The 16,984-nt window shown below is 37.7% G+C and overlaps 4 protein-coding genes across 6 annotated transcripts in view; 2 read left to right on the forward strand and 2 right to left on the reverse strand.

Moving 5' to 3' along the window:
- The window catches only part of LOC109859567 (spindle assembly abnormal protein 6 homolog), a 15,675-nt gene extending 10,377 nt beyond the window's left edge, over positions 1-5,298 (reverse strand). For both annotated transcript variants that reach the window (XM_020437931.1, XM_020437929.1), the window contains exon 1: positions 5,213-5,298. In XM_020437931.1, the coding sequence (XP_020293520.1) occupies positions 5,213-5,256 (44 nt within the window). In that variant the 5' untranslated portion in view covers positions 5,257-5,298. The remainder of the gene's footprint in view (positions 1-5,212) is intronic.
- Positions 5,299-6,079: 781 nt separating this feature from the next.
- On the forward strand, positions 6,080-10,148 carry LOC109859570 (retinal homeobox protein Rx3). 2 transcript variants are annotated; one of them, XM_020437934.1, is made up of 4 exons: positions 6,080-6,174; positions 6,833-6,967; positions 8,748-9,037; positions 9,215-10,148. In XM_020437934.1, exons 1-4 carry the CDS (start codon positions 6,091-6,093, stop codon positions 9,501-9,503), a joined length of 798 nt encoding a protein of 265 aa, XP_020293523.1. In that variant the 5' UTR covers positions 6,080-6,090; the 3' UTR covers positions 9,504-10,148. The 2 variants fall into 2 exon arrangements, with proteins under 2 accessions (XP_020293523.1, XP_020293524.1); XM_020437935.1 differs by having other exon boundaries at positions 6,080-6,168.
- Positions 10,149-11,392: 1,244 nt separating this feature from the next.
- Positions 11,393-13,151, reverse strand: LOC109859576 (60S ribosomal protein L14). The gene is made up of 4 exons (XM_020437945.1): positions 13,112-13,151; positions 12,462-12,563; positions 11,946-12,140; positions 11,393-11,635 (listed from the first exon to the last, which is right to left on the reverse strand). Exons 1-4 carry the CDS (start codon positions 13,112-13,114, stop codon positions 11,435-11,437), a joined length of 501 nt encoding a protein of 166 aa, XP_020293534.1. The 5' UTR covers positions 13,115-13,151; the 3' UTR covers positions 11,393-11,434.
- A 303-nt stretch (positions 13,152-13,454) lies between these two features.
- Positions 13,455-16,452, forward strand: LOC109859574 (lanC-like protein 3 homolog). The gene is made up of 4 exons (XM_020437944.1): positions 13,455-13,538; positions 13,640-14,236; positions 15,059-15,435; positions 15,537-16,452. Exons 2-4 carry the CDS (start codon positions 13,885-13,887, stop codon positions 16,083-16,085), a joined length of 1,278 nt encoding a protein of 425 aa, XP_020293533.1. The 5' UTR covers positions 13,455-13,538; positions 13,640-13,884; the 3' UTR covers positions 16,086-16,452.
- Positions 16,453-16,984: the final 532 nt, after the last annotated feature.

Consider the following 16,984-nt stretch of genomic DNA (forward strand, 5'->3'; position numbering starts at 1 on the left):
TCGCTAAATCTTCGTTATTTCGATGTGTCATCAAAGTATTTTTATTTTTTTTTTTTTTTTTTTTTTTTTATCAACAACTCTAATTTTGATTTTCGGTCAAAAAAAAACACCAGAGGCACCGCATTGAGTTAAGTTTAATTTACGAGCTGGAATAGCGCAGCGATGCTCTCGCGTCAATGACTCCGAGTGAATTCATCAACGAATGACGCGAATGAGTCTCTGAAGGGGAATGAAGTTTTGTCCGTCCGTATTAGGACGCGACGCCCAACAATCGTCGATTCTTTTGACTCGGACGGTGACAATATGAATATTAAACTATTGTTATATGCGTGCGCACCACCCTCGTCTGTCTACCGTTCTTTTTTTTTTTTTTTCGAACGATCATAAAAATAATATCGCGAGCAAAAAGTTTGTAAAGTAACGTCGTGAAAAAAATTGCGTACATGTACGAACGCTTGTCTCTATGTTTTTTTTATTACATTTGTAATTAATATCACCACGTTGTATAGTTACATTATTTAATAGACAAATCTCGCTCTTTTAATCTCTTATGAAAGTTTGTTCTCAAAACACAACAAATAATATCCTCTGTCTCTGTTCGCCGCTTTGTCTTTCTTTGTCGAGCGGACAAAAATTATTTTGTGGAATGCGAGCCTTTTTCGTGATCCTAGATCTCTGCTTTCCACTGCCTTTCCCTTTTATGTGGTGCGTTTGCATCGCTTTACCCTCACCGTCATCGGTAAATATTCTCTTTGTAGATTTTTGTCGGCGTGTACCTTTAGCTAGACGTGTTGCGCGAAAGATACGCGGAGATGTGTGTATATGCCTGTGCGCGCGTAGTATATATATTCGTCGAAATTACATTAACGAGATACATCTCTCTCTCGAACGGAGAACCCGGTTTGCGATTACGCAGACATCTCTTCTCGTGCGAGCCTTGCAAATTTAAGTAACGCGCGCATTTCGAAGAGCGATAATTTGTAATTTCTCCGAAAAACGTGTCTCCGGACTTTGATTTACACGCCTGTAATAAATAAACGAAACTTTTACTTACAAGTTAGAAGAGATTCTTGCAAATCGAAGATTAATAACGTCTCTCGCGTCGTTGATGATATATTCTTTACGCAGTTTTCTGAAAATTTAATTCTTCAAATTAACCGAGTTAAAAAAAATAACAAAAAAACATTGCGAAGCTTTACATTAGTCTTTAATTGAAGAAAGATTCGCGATATAATTACTGGATGAAAAATTTCTATTAAAATTCTATAGCATCAGGAAATATCGAAAGTAACGATGCGTAATTGCGCCTTATTATTAAGTAGGCCGGCGCAACTCACAGCGTCCGGCTATATTGAGATATTTAGAGCAACAAATAGAAAGGCAAAGCCCACACCACTCATTATCTTTTAGGGTGGATTGGCTGAGATATTATGTACCGCGTATACCCCGTCTACCGACGTAATCAATGAATGGACTAGGCGGACAATCCCTCTGTGACAAAAGCCCGACATTTTCCGGCTTTTCAGTCTCATTACTGTAATAATGCAAATGAAAAGAAATTTTGCGAGTTTGTTCGGGGTCTGCTTTTCTTGCTTTTCGCGATCAGCATCTCCACATTTTTTTTTTTTTTTTTCGCCTGCCGCTCCACCAGAGGGACTTAACACTAAAGAGACCGAAATGTTGATTCTTATCGCGCTCGAAATATGTTTAATTAATTATAATGCGAATTGCATTTATTGCACGAGAAAAGCAGATGTGCAGAGATCAAATTAGACTCAAATGAGGAAACAACAAGGTCTTTGTCCAGTAAAATATAACAAATGGTAAAATTTCAAAATTGTAGAATTAGTTGCAAACTAATAACTACTTCCAATAATTTTGAAGTCTAACTATCTGTTTGTTTATTTACTTTTATTTCTAATTTTTTGATTTGCTGGTAATTCTTTCTTTTTTTTTTTTTTTTATTAAGTCGATTCACTGAGGAAGATCTTAACCGAATGAATCGAAACGTTTGAAATATTCGATAAAGTGATAAAGTTATTTTACATACACGAAGAATCTGTATATAGACTCGCGCATCGGCCTCAATCCTAGTTTTTTAGTTATCATGTATTCATATATATATATATATTGTAACTTAATCTATCAACCGTTTCTGAGACGGTCTGCAAGAACAAGAACAAGGTTCTCTCTTCCGTACACTTTTCTTACATGTTTGAGATAAAAATTCACAAGTTTTATTTCAAAAGTAAGTCAAAACTATTTTCTAAATATCATTATTCAATTATCAGAAAAAAAATTTGAATTTTAAGATGTGACCAACTAAGAAAACAAACTTAGATTGTCAATAAGTTAATTTACCACACGCGATAACTAGCTTTACAAAGTGAATTAGAAGTTATTAAATTTGTCGGCCGTGAAAAAAAATCGATTAAGCGCAAAAATCGATATTTTATTCGCGATGGCTTTTTTAGATTTTATCCTGGCGACGATATTTTATTCGAATAACAAATCTTTCCACTCGACACGAAGCATATCTGAAATAGAACGCAATGAATGAATAAATCGCGATTGCGAGTAATCGCGATTGTAATCAGGAGATGCCGATGCGACGCGATGCATTGTCTCGCTCCAGAAGTTTTTTATCCTGATACAATATGTACAAACAAAGAGAAAGATATTACTTCACGAACTACTGAATATATTCTTAGTTTTGCTGGACTTTATTTCGCAATTCTTGTACGGTTTAATTATTAATGCGAGATGAAAAAAAAAAAAAAAAAAAACAGAAACGGAGGAAAGAGTCAAGACTGGATAAAAAGCTTCCTCGCAAATTTACGTTTGCAATAAACGAAAAAACTATTTGCTTTATAATAACAATTTGATTAAGACGCAATATTGTTTTTGTTTTTTATTTTTTTTAAGGAAGATAAAAACAATCACGCCGAGGAGACACGACAGGAGCAGAGAGAACAGCAAAACAATAGATAAAACTCATGGGTGACATTGCAGAAAAAAGAAAAGATCATCGACAGAGATCTCTCGACGTATAATATTTGCATCGCAACGCGCGCGCGGTGACCATTGACAAGAATGATTTCTCCATCGAAAGCTGCGCGAGAAAATAAGGAAAAAAAAAAAAAAGAACAGAAAAAAAACTGCGGAGAAAAAAAAGGAAGGAAAACCGCGCTCATGTGCGCGCGCGCGAGCGCGCGTGTGCAGCGAGGGAAGGAAGAGAGCGGAGAGCATGGATGATGGTATTCCTCAGACAGAGACACATAGCCCCGAGCTATGTAATTCATTACTAAAGCAATCTCACCGTGGCACCCTCTCTAGCCTGCACCCTGCCGGCAACCCTGCCTCCGCCCCTGACCCATCAGAGCCGCCCGAGAGAGCCCGCACGTTATAATATAAAAAAAGAAGATGGGCGGCGGCAGTGGCGAGAGGGAGTGGATGTACACGATGAGGAGAGAACACGGTGAAGGGGTGAACCGGGGAACGGGGGGGTAAGAGCGTCCGATTAGAATAGCACCCCCTGACAACAAAACAAAATGAAACACAAAGCAGTGTTTTCATAATTAAAAAGATTGCGCGCGCTTCTTTCTTCCTACCGTTCCTATTCAAACCTCTTTTCATTTTTCCTCTCTCGTTCCGTCTCATTCTGTTCTCCAATCTTGCGCGCACACACATATACACTCATTCACTTTTTCCTTCTCTCTCTCTTTTTCTCTCCTCTCCCCCTCCCTCCCTCTCTCTCTCTCTCTCTCTCTCTCTCTTTTCTCTCTTCTTAGACAGAGACGATACACGGAGCGGAGAGGTAGAAATTCAATAACCACATTAACACGCGTGTCTTTTTTTTTTTAGAAACGAGCAGCCATGTTGGAATACTTTAATTAAGTCAGTCATGTGAGCAAATGTGAATAGAATTATTCAGAAAATTATTATATTCTTGGAATCACTTTCTTTGAAGACGCTTCGGACCCGGTAAAAAGCACATATATTTTATTTATCTTGTAAGTGTGTGCTTCCGTTTTAATAAAAAAAAAAAAACGGAAGCTTATTAAAAATTAAATCGATATGATAATTAAACCAGATATATATTCTAGGCGCGCTCACGTATCGAATCGAATTGAATTTTCTATATATACATATATATATATATATGGTACACACATGCATCTGCTGTCTGCCTGCTAATTGAAAAAGAAACTTGAACGGAAACAAAAGCAAAACCCCCGCAATGTTTCCGCATTTGCACAGTCAATACACTAAATACATATCAAAGGAATGCGGACTCGAGGGAAACGTAAATGGCGCACCCCGAGAGACGCGTGCGGCACAATGTATCAAATATACGAGTTTTGCGTCAATCAAATGATTGCATATTCGTGCGAGATGCGCAAATGTTCCGCATGTTGCTAGAATAATTTGCGACATGTTTAACGAATATCTTTACTGTCGATTACGTTCGCCGATCATTTGGCGCGCGCGGCGCGACAAAAAGCCAAGAGAAAAATTGCATGTGCATACGCAACGCGAGAGATTTTTATTTAACTCTCTCTCTCTGTGTTCAAATTATTCGTTTTTCTCTTGACGGAAACAGTTTGACACTATCGCAAAAAAATATTCTTATCGATTTTTCATTGATAGAAAAAGAGTAGATTTCTTAAGTAATATTCATGTAAATATATACGTAACTATTCTTATCTAATATATTTTATCTTATCTGTGTATCTTTTTTATCAATTGCAGACTGCGATAGCGGAATATCGCGATAAAAAAACAAATTCGATTAAGAATACAATTCTGCATACGTGTGAATGTATTGCACATTTGTCAGGAAAGAAATTTATCGCGTGCTTTCTTGGATATAAATCTCGGAGTCTCGTAAGAGGAGAAGAAATATTACAAGAATTAATTAAATGAAGTAACGATCATAAAAATTATCACTACTGATAAATTCTTTGTTTCAAGTCTTTTTTTTTTAACTACAAGGACCAAAACATTTCACTTTTAATTTAATTTTTGATCACGTTTCTTCTTTTTAATTTTCTTTTCTTTCAGCACGAAATTCTGGTATAAAATATATTTGAGAATTCCGATAATGAGAGAAACATTCTTGGCGAATAAAAGTCGACGACGGATTTAGACTCCGTAATTGAGAGAAAGCACACGATTTTTTTTGCTACACCCGATGTATATATGCACTTACGTCACGTTTAAAAGCCTATCGATGATCGATGCCACCACCTGCATCCCGTTAGCGTCCCCGATACGGATTTTCGAGGTTTCGTTTCCGGAAGACGAAGAAAGCGCTGCCTTACGCCGTGCGCGATCGAGCTTATTTCCGTCACGGGGAAAAAAAAAAAAAACAGAAAAAAGAAGAAGACGAGAAAAATAGAGAAGAAACAAGAAAAAAAAGGGAAATAAAATATATATACATATATAAAAAAAAACAAAAAAAAACCACATTCTCTCGGCAGAAGGAAGAAGAGGGTCGTTGGAAGGAAACGGAGTAAAGCGCGAACGAAACGCGAACGAAGAATGACGAAGAAAGAGCAAAAGCAAGGATAGATAGAAGGAGTTTGAGGGAACAGCGGGAGTGGCAAGGATAGAGCGCACTACACAGAACGGGAAAAGAGAGGGGTAGGAAGGAAAAGGGTGGAGGAGTAGGAGGAGGATGCAGACCGCGATTTAGCGGATTTTCAACGTAACTGCATGTCTCGCGGAGAGGGTATGCGTGATTCTTAACGCGGCGGAACCGCCCCCCGAAGCAGCGCGGCCAATGGCGACGCCATCGCTGATGCGCGAGCTCGGGGGGTTGCGAACAGAGGGTTGCTACCCCCTCCGTTTTCCTACCGCTCTCTCATCCTCCCGAAATGAAGCGACGACTCTCTTCTCGCAGTGTTCTCGCCATGTTCGCGCCGGACGAGCGGTCCGTCCTCCTGCGGCCGTGAGAGGATCTTCGTTGGAGCCGTGTGATAGAAATCGCTGAGGAAAGGTTCGTCCTCTTCGTCCTCTCGCGATCGCCAAAGGAGGAGCACCGGAGAACCGAACACGCGCGCGCGAGGGACCGAACGGCCGCTCGCCATGGCGGGCCCGTATCTGTCACCTCTCGGGCCTCAGGCCGATCTGCTTACCGAATATATGTTCGGTCGTCGTCGTCAGGTCAGTGTACGTTTCTCTCACTTCCAGTATATTCATTGTTCATCCCGAAAAAAACGTATCGCGATTTCACACCTGGATACAACATTTATTCCATTTTTTCGTGAAGCATTTTTTGATTGAAATGCTGGAAGCAACGAAATATATTCTTGATATTATCTTCACTTCAAATTTACAGATTCCATAATGTGTAATTATTTATTTCTTTATTATAAATTTATTTGTTCTCTCATACTTGATTAAAATTTGCTTAAAAAATTATCGGACAACTATACTATAGATGCGATTCTCTCAAGGTGAGAAACTTGAACGCGCACAACTTTTAACATCAATCTTGTGCGATTGGATCAAATTTACGCTACTTTATTTTTCTTTTTGAGCAAACAATTGCATTTTGTGTTGTTCCTGGATGACTACTCTTCTTTTCTCAGATATGTGCATATAGTGTGTTTTTGTAAATACAAGAGGCGCGCGCGGTACACTCCATAAGCTGTAGATTATTTCGCAAGTTAACGTATTAATTAAACACTTGGTTAAACAATTTTTTTTTAAACATTATTAAGAAAAAAGTAGAAAAGTAATGCTACATCACGTGTAAGCGTGACAAGGCCTTGGCATGCATATGGCCTGTGTAATAATTGTATTTTTCGTTGACTCTTTCAAGCAGAGACGCAATCGGACAACATTCACGCCGCAGCAGCTTCAGGAATTAGAATCTCTCTTCCAGAAAACGCATTATCCCGACGTTTTTCTCAGAGAGGAAGTCGCACTTCGGATATCACTCTCGGAAGCACGTGTTCAGGTAAATCGTTTTTGCTAGCACTTCCGTTTATGTTTATTTATTTATTTATTTTCTTTTTGTTTTTTTTCGTAAAACTTGTGCTAATTGTTATGAGTAGAAAACGATTTTTCTTCCGTCTGTTGTGTTAATTATTCTCTCACACGCACACACACACACACATATACATACGCACGCACGCACGCACGCACTCACGCATATACTTAAATACACAATAAAAAATATTTAATTAAACATATGTTTTTAAAAAAGAATTTAAATCACGCGAAAAAAAATACATACAAAAACTTTAATATTTCAAGATTTTTTGTATTGCGAATTTACGGCCGATCTAAATTTCATCATTTAATGGAAAGACAACTCTTTATATTTGGAAAACCATCCGCGATATAAAAGCCAATACTAGCCGTTGCTTTGCCGGTTTACTTTTAAAGGATATCTAAGAAAACTTGCAACCTCAAAACTTTACTCACAAATACAAGCTTCCACCAGATTACCTCGTTCCGTAAAACCGTTCACTAATTAAAGATCAAATGCACACTAACTGCTTATTAGAAAACGCGCGCGGTTGTTTTCATCTGCTTTTCGCCAAAAGTTTATTAACGCGCTAATGATCGTAATGTGATTTTGTGTTTTTCGTAATCGCGCTATTATTTTATATACGGTATCTACATACGTATATATATTTATAAATATTATGTACAAATATAAATAAGAGATGTACCACTTACACAAAAAAAAGTTTACTTAAAAAATATCGCAGAACATTGAAGTCAATAATTAATTTTCTAATTTAAAATTAAATATTGTTGAGGAGCAACGATGAAAGAAATCTTTTAATCAATTCAAATTAAAAAAACGTAAATTTATAATATAAACACGTTGTGTTTATTTGTGTATAGTTTAATTAATTTTCTTGCAATGTCAAGTGCACTTGTAGAAGTCCAGAGCATCATCTTTCAATTGGAACAAGCCAGATGTTTCAATTCATTAATGATATTAGAATTCGAACAAAACTGGTTGACTCGTGATCGTATCACAAAGACCCTCCGTACATCTGGCTGCGATAGCGGCTATTACGCGCGGACCATTGTGCGAAAACGATTAGGCGAACGCTGATGAAACGGTCCTGCGAAATCTGTACAAAACAAATGGGTGCGAGAAACTCGGAAGTTCATCGATTACTGCTTTCGAATCTTCTCAACCGCGAATCTTGTTAGAGAGCGTAGAAAGGGTAGAAGATGTGACGCGGGGTGTGTTTAGTGATTACCTGCGGGATAAAAACGAAACAGATTCCTTTTTTTGTCATGGAATATCGTCGTGTAAAAACATTTTTCCGCGTACACATGTAAATTTCTTTCTCTTCATTTCTCTTTTGTTGTATTCTAATTAAAATTACGTTTAAAGTTGTTTTAACTAACACAATAATCGAATCACCTTTTGTGTGCGTGCGTGTGCAAATTAAACATCGATATGAATTTTAGAATTGAATTAAATTCTAATTATTACATGTGTATATTAATTTGCGCGTTTAAAAAATATATATTTCGCACATACATCGGCTCTTGATCTCTCTCAATGATCCTTATTTCTCTGCTAGTTGTATACTAAAGAGAGCCTTAAACAAACATTTGTTAGAAAAAAAACCAATTGTTAGTCAGTAGTTAGTTAAGGACGTAACGTTCGGCCATTTTTTTTCGCTTTGGAGGGGGGGAGGGGGAAATGGAAGAGGGAGAGCGAAATCACGGCAACACGATCGGTCAGGTCAGCGGTTCCTCCGTAGGTATGGTTTCAAAACAGACGGGCAAAGTGGAGAAAGCAAGCTCGGTTACAATTGCTGCAGGACGCGTGGAGAATGCGATGCTTGGGTTTAGGAAGCGCAACTCCGCTGCTACTCGGCCGGCCGCCCCCTGTGAACCCCTCTGTAACCGACGCGTCCTCCACGTCGCCGTCGTCCTCGTCAGCCCTCACCAGCTCGCCGACCTCGAGCGACAAATTACCAGAGACTGGTGGCACCGGTGGTCCCGTGCCGGTCTGCAGGGACTTCAGAATTTTGCCCCCTCCGCCGCCTGGGTAAGTTCAGTTCCCCTCTCTTGTGCGCTATTTTTCTCTTTCTTTATTGTTTTTCTCTTTCAGTTTGTTCATCTGGAGTATTTCCGACGATTTTGATATATATCGATATTGATACATGTGTGTCATGAATGACGATTGTTCGTGATGCCGTGACGCCAAATACACGTTTGTCGCCAGATACTCGGTACCTTGCGACAAATCACCCGACAGGCTCAAGTGTCGATGCGGAACGCCACCGAGGATCTGCGCGAGCCCCGTTGAGTCCCACAGCGACGTCCTGACAACGAGGGAGCGACCGCAAGAGGCCGAAATGGATCTCACCCTGAAGAGCGTCCACCACGCGTCCACGAGGCACTCGCAAGTTACCGCGCTGTTTCATCATCTGCCGAGCAACCCTCAGCAGGAGGTCGCGCAAAACATGGACGAACCTCTGGATGTTACTCTCAATAACTGCAAGAACAACTGAGAATAGGGAAATGTGAAAATAAAAAATGCACTTGCGAAGCCTTCGGTTCATCTTTAAGTACGCGCCGCGTTACATTCGGAATCGGAATCGCATTTTACGTAGTAATGACTTATGCAATTTGGATATCGTGATGATTTGAGTATCGTTATATATTTTATCATATCGCTCTCTTAATACTGGGTAAAAGTGTAATTTTAACGACATTATTGGGAATATCTAATGGGTGTTGTCTTTTCGTACACAACAATTACATTGTTGAGATGTGTGTAGATTTTCCGCGTTGTAGAGATTGTGTGTGGGGGAGGGGGGAGGAGGAGGAGGGAAAGTGAGATGACAATTAAGATTTCTAGGTACTGCTCGTTGCGGCGCCATATTGGATTGCGACGTCAGAAACGAGAAATCCATATTTAAAATTTCGTCACTTCTCGCTTCTGCTAATGTCACAATTTGACATATGACTGAGAACCAGTACCCGAGAATTTGGAGAACAAAATATTTTTAAAGTAATATTTTATAAGAGATAATTAGAACACACATGTGAAATATCATTCAAAGAAATGTGATCTGAAAGTACATAATCCAAGATTTCATACAAAAGAGAACAACGAGTATATTATATATATACGTTCACTTTTCATTCTTTTTTTTTTTTTTTTAATATTGATATATTATTAAATTCAATTGTATATAGTTTGAGCTAAACAAATTTAATTTTGTTTGGCAAATATAAATGTGTGCGATATGCTTTCTCGTAAATTTTAATGTTTTTTCAAGAAGAGAAGAGAATATACGTCAATCGCTCGTTTTTCACGTACACACACACGCGTATTTTTTTTCTTTTTTTAATGTATAAACGATCATACACGAATTTTGTCACTTCTTCATATTTATTTATAAACATTGTCTCGCAAGGTGTAAAAAGCAAGATGGCATTTCTGTATAAAGTAGTGTTGATTCTATTAGTGCGTTTTGCAGTTAATCCTTATTAAATTAAACGGACATGTTCGGATATTATTTAACAATGTACTCGATGTTGTACGTATAAAATATCGTTTACAAATCGTATTGACTAAAATGCATTTGCATCGCATCCATTTTACGCTTATTTGTGCGACATGACGACTGAAAGCAAAAAAAAACCTTTCGAAGAGTTCTTCCAGTTGTAATGTCACTTTTTTTATAAGAAACGCGCGAAAAAAAATGTTAATGCTGTACATAGATCCATAATTAATTCAATTAATTTATATATAAAGAATATAAATATAAAATACACATAAAAAAAAAAAAAATATATATATATATATATAGGAATACTACGATTTATAGAATATATTTGTTTTAGAGAAATAAATATCAATCACGAAATATATCTCTTCTGCTTTTTCTATATCTAAATTCTTTCTTTCGTTCAAAAGCAATTTACTAATTTGATTTGTGAATCGATTACTTGCAAATTGTGTCCTGTTTGTCGATTTCATACAAATGGTGGGAAATGGAAAAGGTTCAAGTGTCTTTCGCTTAAATTAACAATCAATTTTATCAAGGATCAGATCAACTAACTTCGACTCAACTTGACAAGTCGAGTGGCCAAATTGATCAGTTTCGTTGAATTATCAAACAATTTAAGTTACCAAAGTTGGTCAATCTGGCTCTTAGTAAAACTCTCTTATCTACATCATATTGTTGACACATTTTCTGGATGTATCGTAAATTGTAGGCATAATTATCTTTGTAGTCAGCAATACCTGAGGAAATTTCTTTCTGAATTACGTGTCTCCGTATCATGGATTGTTATTGTCATAAATGTTTATTCGGAAATGAAGGTATAATTAATTTTACTTGGACAAGAGTTAGATGAAAGATACATTCATAAATAATAAAGACATTTGTAAAATAACTGGTAAATTTTTATTGAATTCTGAAATTGGTTATTACTTCTTCTCCACTTTTTTGGAACTTTTTTCAAGTTTTGGTTTCTCCTCCTTTGCCTGTTTGCTTGCTGTATCTTTCTTGCTTTTAGACGATTTTCTTGTCTTCGCTCGTAATTTATAAAACGCAGCTGTTCGCAATCTATTTCTCATCTGTCTCGCTTTGCGCAGTTTGAAACGATCAAAATCGCTAAGTGCCGCGCGCTGAAACAAAGAAAATGGAATATATTGTAACAATAAAATATTTCAAAATAATTTTGCTTCTTCTAAAGTCGCAACTCTATTATCAGCGTTAAAGTAACATCAGGAAAAATCAGACGGCATTTCCTATCATTATACACGAACATCATTTAAGTAAAAAACAAAAAAAACAAATTACATTTTAAACAACAAATATCCAATATCTATATTTTATAGACTTTTCACGTAAAAACTAAACAAATAAAAATAAAGACAACAAGCAGAATATTAATATAGCAAACAATCGAAGAATTATTAGCATAATGCATAATACCTTCTTCTTGGCTTCAACCTTTCTGGCCCACATTGTCTCTTTCCACAATTCGTTTATCTTAGCAACTTCCCAAGCTTTTCGTACGACACGGGTTGATCCAGAAAATGGAAAACGTATACGGAATTTTGTCAGATGAAGCTCGTTAAGCCTCATCTCACACCGTGGTACACCTGATAATGGACCATCAACCAGAACCTACAAAGAGTACAATAAAAATTTTAAATACGTAATCCTAAACAATAGGTTATTAAATGTGAAAATTTTAATCATTTTAATCAGAGAATTAAAATTGCATCAGAAGAGTCAGACGGCAATTCCTATCAATAATGGCTCATCATTTGAGATTTTTGAAAATATATAAAACATATTGTATATATTGTGACTCACAAATTTGATATTTTAATATTTTGATTGGCAATATCATTATCTTTCAATCAACTTCTACAGTATTGTACCTTATATTATACTATAGAAGAGCAACAAAAATATCTTAGTGAAAAATAGAAATATTCTTACTCGATTCTGGTCAATGATGTCAACAATGGTGACCAATTTGCCTTGGTAAGCACCATCGCTCACGTAAGCCACACGGCCTGATTGAACAAACCTTTGGAATGGCTACAAAAAAGAGAACAAAACAATAATAATTAATATATTCTTGTTCTTTCAAAACTATTTACAAATTTTCATAAGCTGTGGCTCAAACAGAAAACGCAACGGTTACATACATCAATTAAAACAGTTAATATACAACAGATATAATTGATTATAAATACGATATAATCCGTAACCTAAGATTCATAAATTTGCTACAAAATTCTGTATATCTGTAATTGCATCATAGAATCTGATCTACGAGTTAGTAAAAAAGCACGGTAAAAAGCAACATACGATATCGCACTAACTCCGGTTACGAGAAAGCAACACGCGTTCGAAGGGAACCAGACTGAAGATCTACAGTGTTCGGCCATGTGCTTAACAAACTTCTACGCGAGGTTAGACAATTCGGAACGAGAATCTCACGTTCGTCAAAAATCAGCGAGAACGCGATCGTCTCACGCGTGAGACAACAACGAAAAGCAAGATCTAAGGAAAATCGTTTCAACCACCTCATTGTGATTTTACACGCTGAATATTATCGAGTAATTGAAAAACGTCTCGCTTACCATGATTCTCCGAATGTAAAAGGACAACGCAGCGATCAAATATGGAGGAATTAATTCCGGTGCGCATGCGCAATGAAGCGAAATTAGCTTAACGCTCGTACCACACTACAAAGTTGAAGTTGAGATTTCAATTTGAACCAATTAGAAAAGAGTTCCCTAAACTCAAGATTGGTTATCTTTCGTCTGATTGGTTAAATATCAATCCAGTCCTAATTCCTAGTTTTGATACACGAATCGAATACGTTTCAAGACTAAGGCAAGCTTCGTTCTCGATTGGCTAAAATTCCGATTCGCGATTCGCAATCCGATTCGCAATCCGCAATACGTGTAGTGTGACACGTGCTTTATTTAGTTTATTTTTAACCGGTACGGATTGAATCCGTTCTCGGACCAATTGGCTACGTTAATTGTGCTAATTGACAAATATGTAAGTTCCAACATTTTTGAGAAAATGTTGATTTGTGATTGGTTGATTACTGCTTAGGTGTTTTTTTTGTTTTTGTGTGTTCTATGGCTTTAATTCGTAAGCTGATTACGGGGGCAACGATCATGAGCGTAGCGACTCGCCAAGTGGAACAATAGCCGAGGTCTAATCTAGGATTGTTGGTGAAGATTTAACTGGATTATAATTTTATTGTTATTTTTTACGTATCGTATTGTGTCTTCGCGCGTATGCGACACAGAACCCGATCGGTTCGACGACACTTTTCACGGTGAATCCCAAGATCCTTTGGTCGAGATTGTCGTCAAAAACGTTCCGGAAAACTTTCGCAATGTCGCGGTCCAGATACTTCGTAAACGAATATTGTTTACGTGAGGAAGAAATTGTCAACAACGCGGATACGACAAAAAGTATCATCTACGACAGTCAGATTGCCGCCAAGAGAAGCATACAGAAAATACTTCAACGCATTCTCGACAAGGAACCGCCCGAACGAGCAGAAGTCGATGGCGGTCTGTACGTCGGCGCGTCCGGAATATCTTACATGTTTTTGCGGCTCGCCGAACAAGCTGACGTGTTGAACAACGAGGTCGATAAGTTTAAACTCCTCTCGTTAGCCGATAATTATCTCAAGTCATCTGTGACGGACACGCAACGCCGCTCCGGCACCGGATTTCTTCTGGGTTTGTTTATTTTATACGTATATATCTTCTGGACGTACACTGTGTGACGTACAGATGTGTCTCCCGATGGGGAAAAACACGACCGGGCGGGAGGGAGACTTCCTTTTCTATACGGCGTAAATTTTTGGCGAAAGACATTAATACATCGCAGTGTACGTGAAAAATTAACGGCATGAGGAAAAATTGAAGAGCGCGAGAGGAAGTTGATAAATATCAGTGTAATAAATATGAATTTTTTGTCACGGACAATATTATTCCTCCGTGGACAAGATGTGGATCTTCTAAGGTGCGTTCGGGAAGCGCGCTATCAGCGCTGTTATATGATTCTATCTTTATCGCTCATTAGATAAAAATGTAAAAACAAAGATAGAATGACGCGCTGATAGCGTGGTCTTCGAACGCAGCTCCAGACTCACTCGACAAATTTCAAATCGGTATCTCTAGTAAAAATTAGTTTTTTTTTTTTTTTTAACGCTTATATATCTTTGAAACTATCAGAGATTTCAATTTGTTTTTTTTTATCACATAATTTCTCAAACTTTTGATTTAAAAAAAAAATTTTTTTAATATTGATTTTTTACAGAAATATTTGATTTTAAAGTTGCACTCACAGAGACCCAGTCAACTATATAGTAAGCTGTTTTGGAAGTCAGTCGACAAAGAGTTATTATTGTACAAAATTATTTTTAATTCATTATTACTTTATAGTGTGTATATAGTCTTTTATGTTTTCTGTTACAGATATAGAAAACATAAGGTACATAATATTAGAGATTGCATTTGTTTTTTGACTCCCACAATTATTGATTTAATTATAAACAGGTGATTGGGGTATTCTGGCGATTGGTGCGGTTCTTGCAACTGTTCAAAATGATGAAAAGACCGCCAATGATCTAGTGAAACGTTTCATAACGACGGGAATGCGTTGCAAGGAAGTAAATTTCTTGAAATGCGGCTCGGATGAGTTCTTCGTGGGCCGTGCTGGCTATTTGTACGGCGCGATGTGGCTGAATCGCAAGATAAAAAAGACTGTTGTGCCAATTGAAACAATGTGCGAGATTGCTCGAACAATTGTTACTTCTGGCAAAACGTACGCACGGGTGCACAACAGTCCGTGTCCGCTGATGTACGCGTACTACGGCACAGAATATCTTGGCGCGGCGCACGGACTTTGCTCCATTCTGCAAGTCCTCATACAGGTATGTCCCGGAAAATCTATTTACGCAGTGTAAATTAAAATAATTAATTGATCAGTTGTTGATGCATTTTATTTTATCACTTTTCTCTGAATTTTTCACAGCTGCCATCGTTCCTCGACAGCGACACTGATATGGACAGCACCGTGCGGGCGTGCGTGGATTATTTTTTGAGTGTGCAAACAATATCCGGCAACTTCCCCTGTGCCGTAGACGAGATCGATCTTTCTGGACGAAGCTTCAGAGAGAGCGACGACGAGTTGGTGCACTGGTGTCACGGTGCGCCCGGTGTAATCTACATGATGGCCGCTGCGTATCTGCGCTGGAAGGATCAGCGTTATTTGGACTCGTGCAAACGCGCCGGCGATCTTGTTTGGCGTAAGGGTCTTCTTCGTAAAGGACCTGGGATTTGTCATGGCGTGGCCGGCAACGGCTACGTCTTTCTTCTTCTGTACAGACTCACCAATAATATGCGCTATCTTTATCGAGCCGCCAAATTCGCAGACTTCATGAACTCGTCGCAATTTCAAAGTGAGGCGCGCACGCCCGACTCGCCCTATTCGCTCTACGAGGGACTCGCCGGCACCGCTTGCTTCCTCGCCGATCTTATCATGCCGGATAAGGCTCACTTTCCCTTTCAAGACATTTTTTAAGATACAAAAAATGATTTTTGTTTTATCTCACATTTGTTGTGAACATGCATTTATTATGTGCTTATAAACATATCGATAATCTCGAAATCATTGAAACTGTGATTTTTTTTTTTTTTTTTAACAATTGATACTATAAATGTTTCTCTCCTTCTGAAAATAAACAATTCAATACTCATTTTTTCACATTATAATGTGAAAATGGTTTTTAATCTTGTTTTAAGTACGTACACACATAGACGTGTACATGTGCACGAGTATATCTGTCTCTACGAGTACATAATTTGTAAATATATCTTAATGTGGATTTGTAAATATATATATTAATAAAATGTGTGTAGAGATAAGAGAAAAAAGTACTGTATACTATAGAGAATAGTAAGAACTACGTACACAACGCGTCATATTCAATCGCGGGATCGGAAGGCAAGCGGGGCGGTTGCTCGCCAACAAGCGCCGTACGAATCGTACGGCCTCTCCGATCCCCGCGCCTATTCCGCGATGATTCAGTGACGCGCTGTGTACCATATATCCGTATGTATAAATAAGTCGGTTGTTTTTATCAGCAAATTACCGATTGAACGGTGTCGCGTGATTGAGTAAATTACTAGAATTACTATTGGAGCTTTTATAATAATTTGTCACGTGACACTGTATCAATGTCACTTATTGGAAAAAAACACCATAGGACATGTATTCATTAATCCGATTTTATATTTAAGATCGCCTTTTAAATTTATCTTAAAAACCCGTTCGTCTTATTAGCTAGAGTTCTATCCGAAGGTGAACTTAAAACGAGCTTGAAATAATAAAATTTGCGGATTATGAATACTTGTCTGTTTTTATAAAGAATGAGAAGGGAGATATTTCTCTCTCTTTTTCGTAGAACTCATTCATGTGAA

The sequence above is a fragment of the Pseudomyrmex gracilis genome, unplaced genomic scaffold, assembly GCF_002006095.1.
Source record: "Pseudomyrmex gracilis isolate BER0280 unplaced genomic scaffold, ASM200609v1 scaffold_270, whole genome shotgun sequence".
NCBI lineage: Eukaryota > Metazoa > Arthropoda > Insecta > Hymenoptera > Formicidae > Pseudomyrmex > Pseudomyrmex gracilis.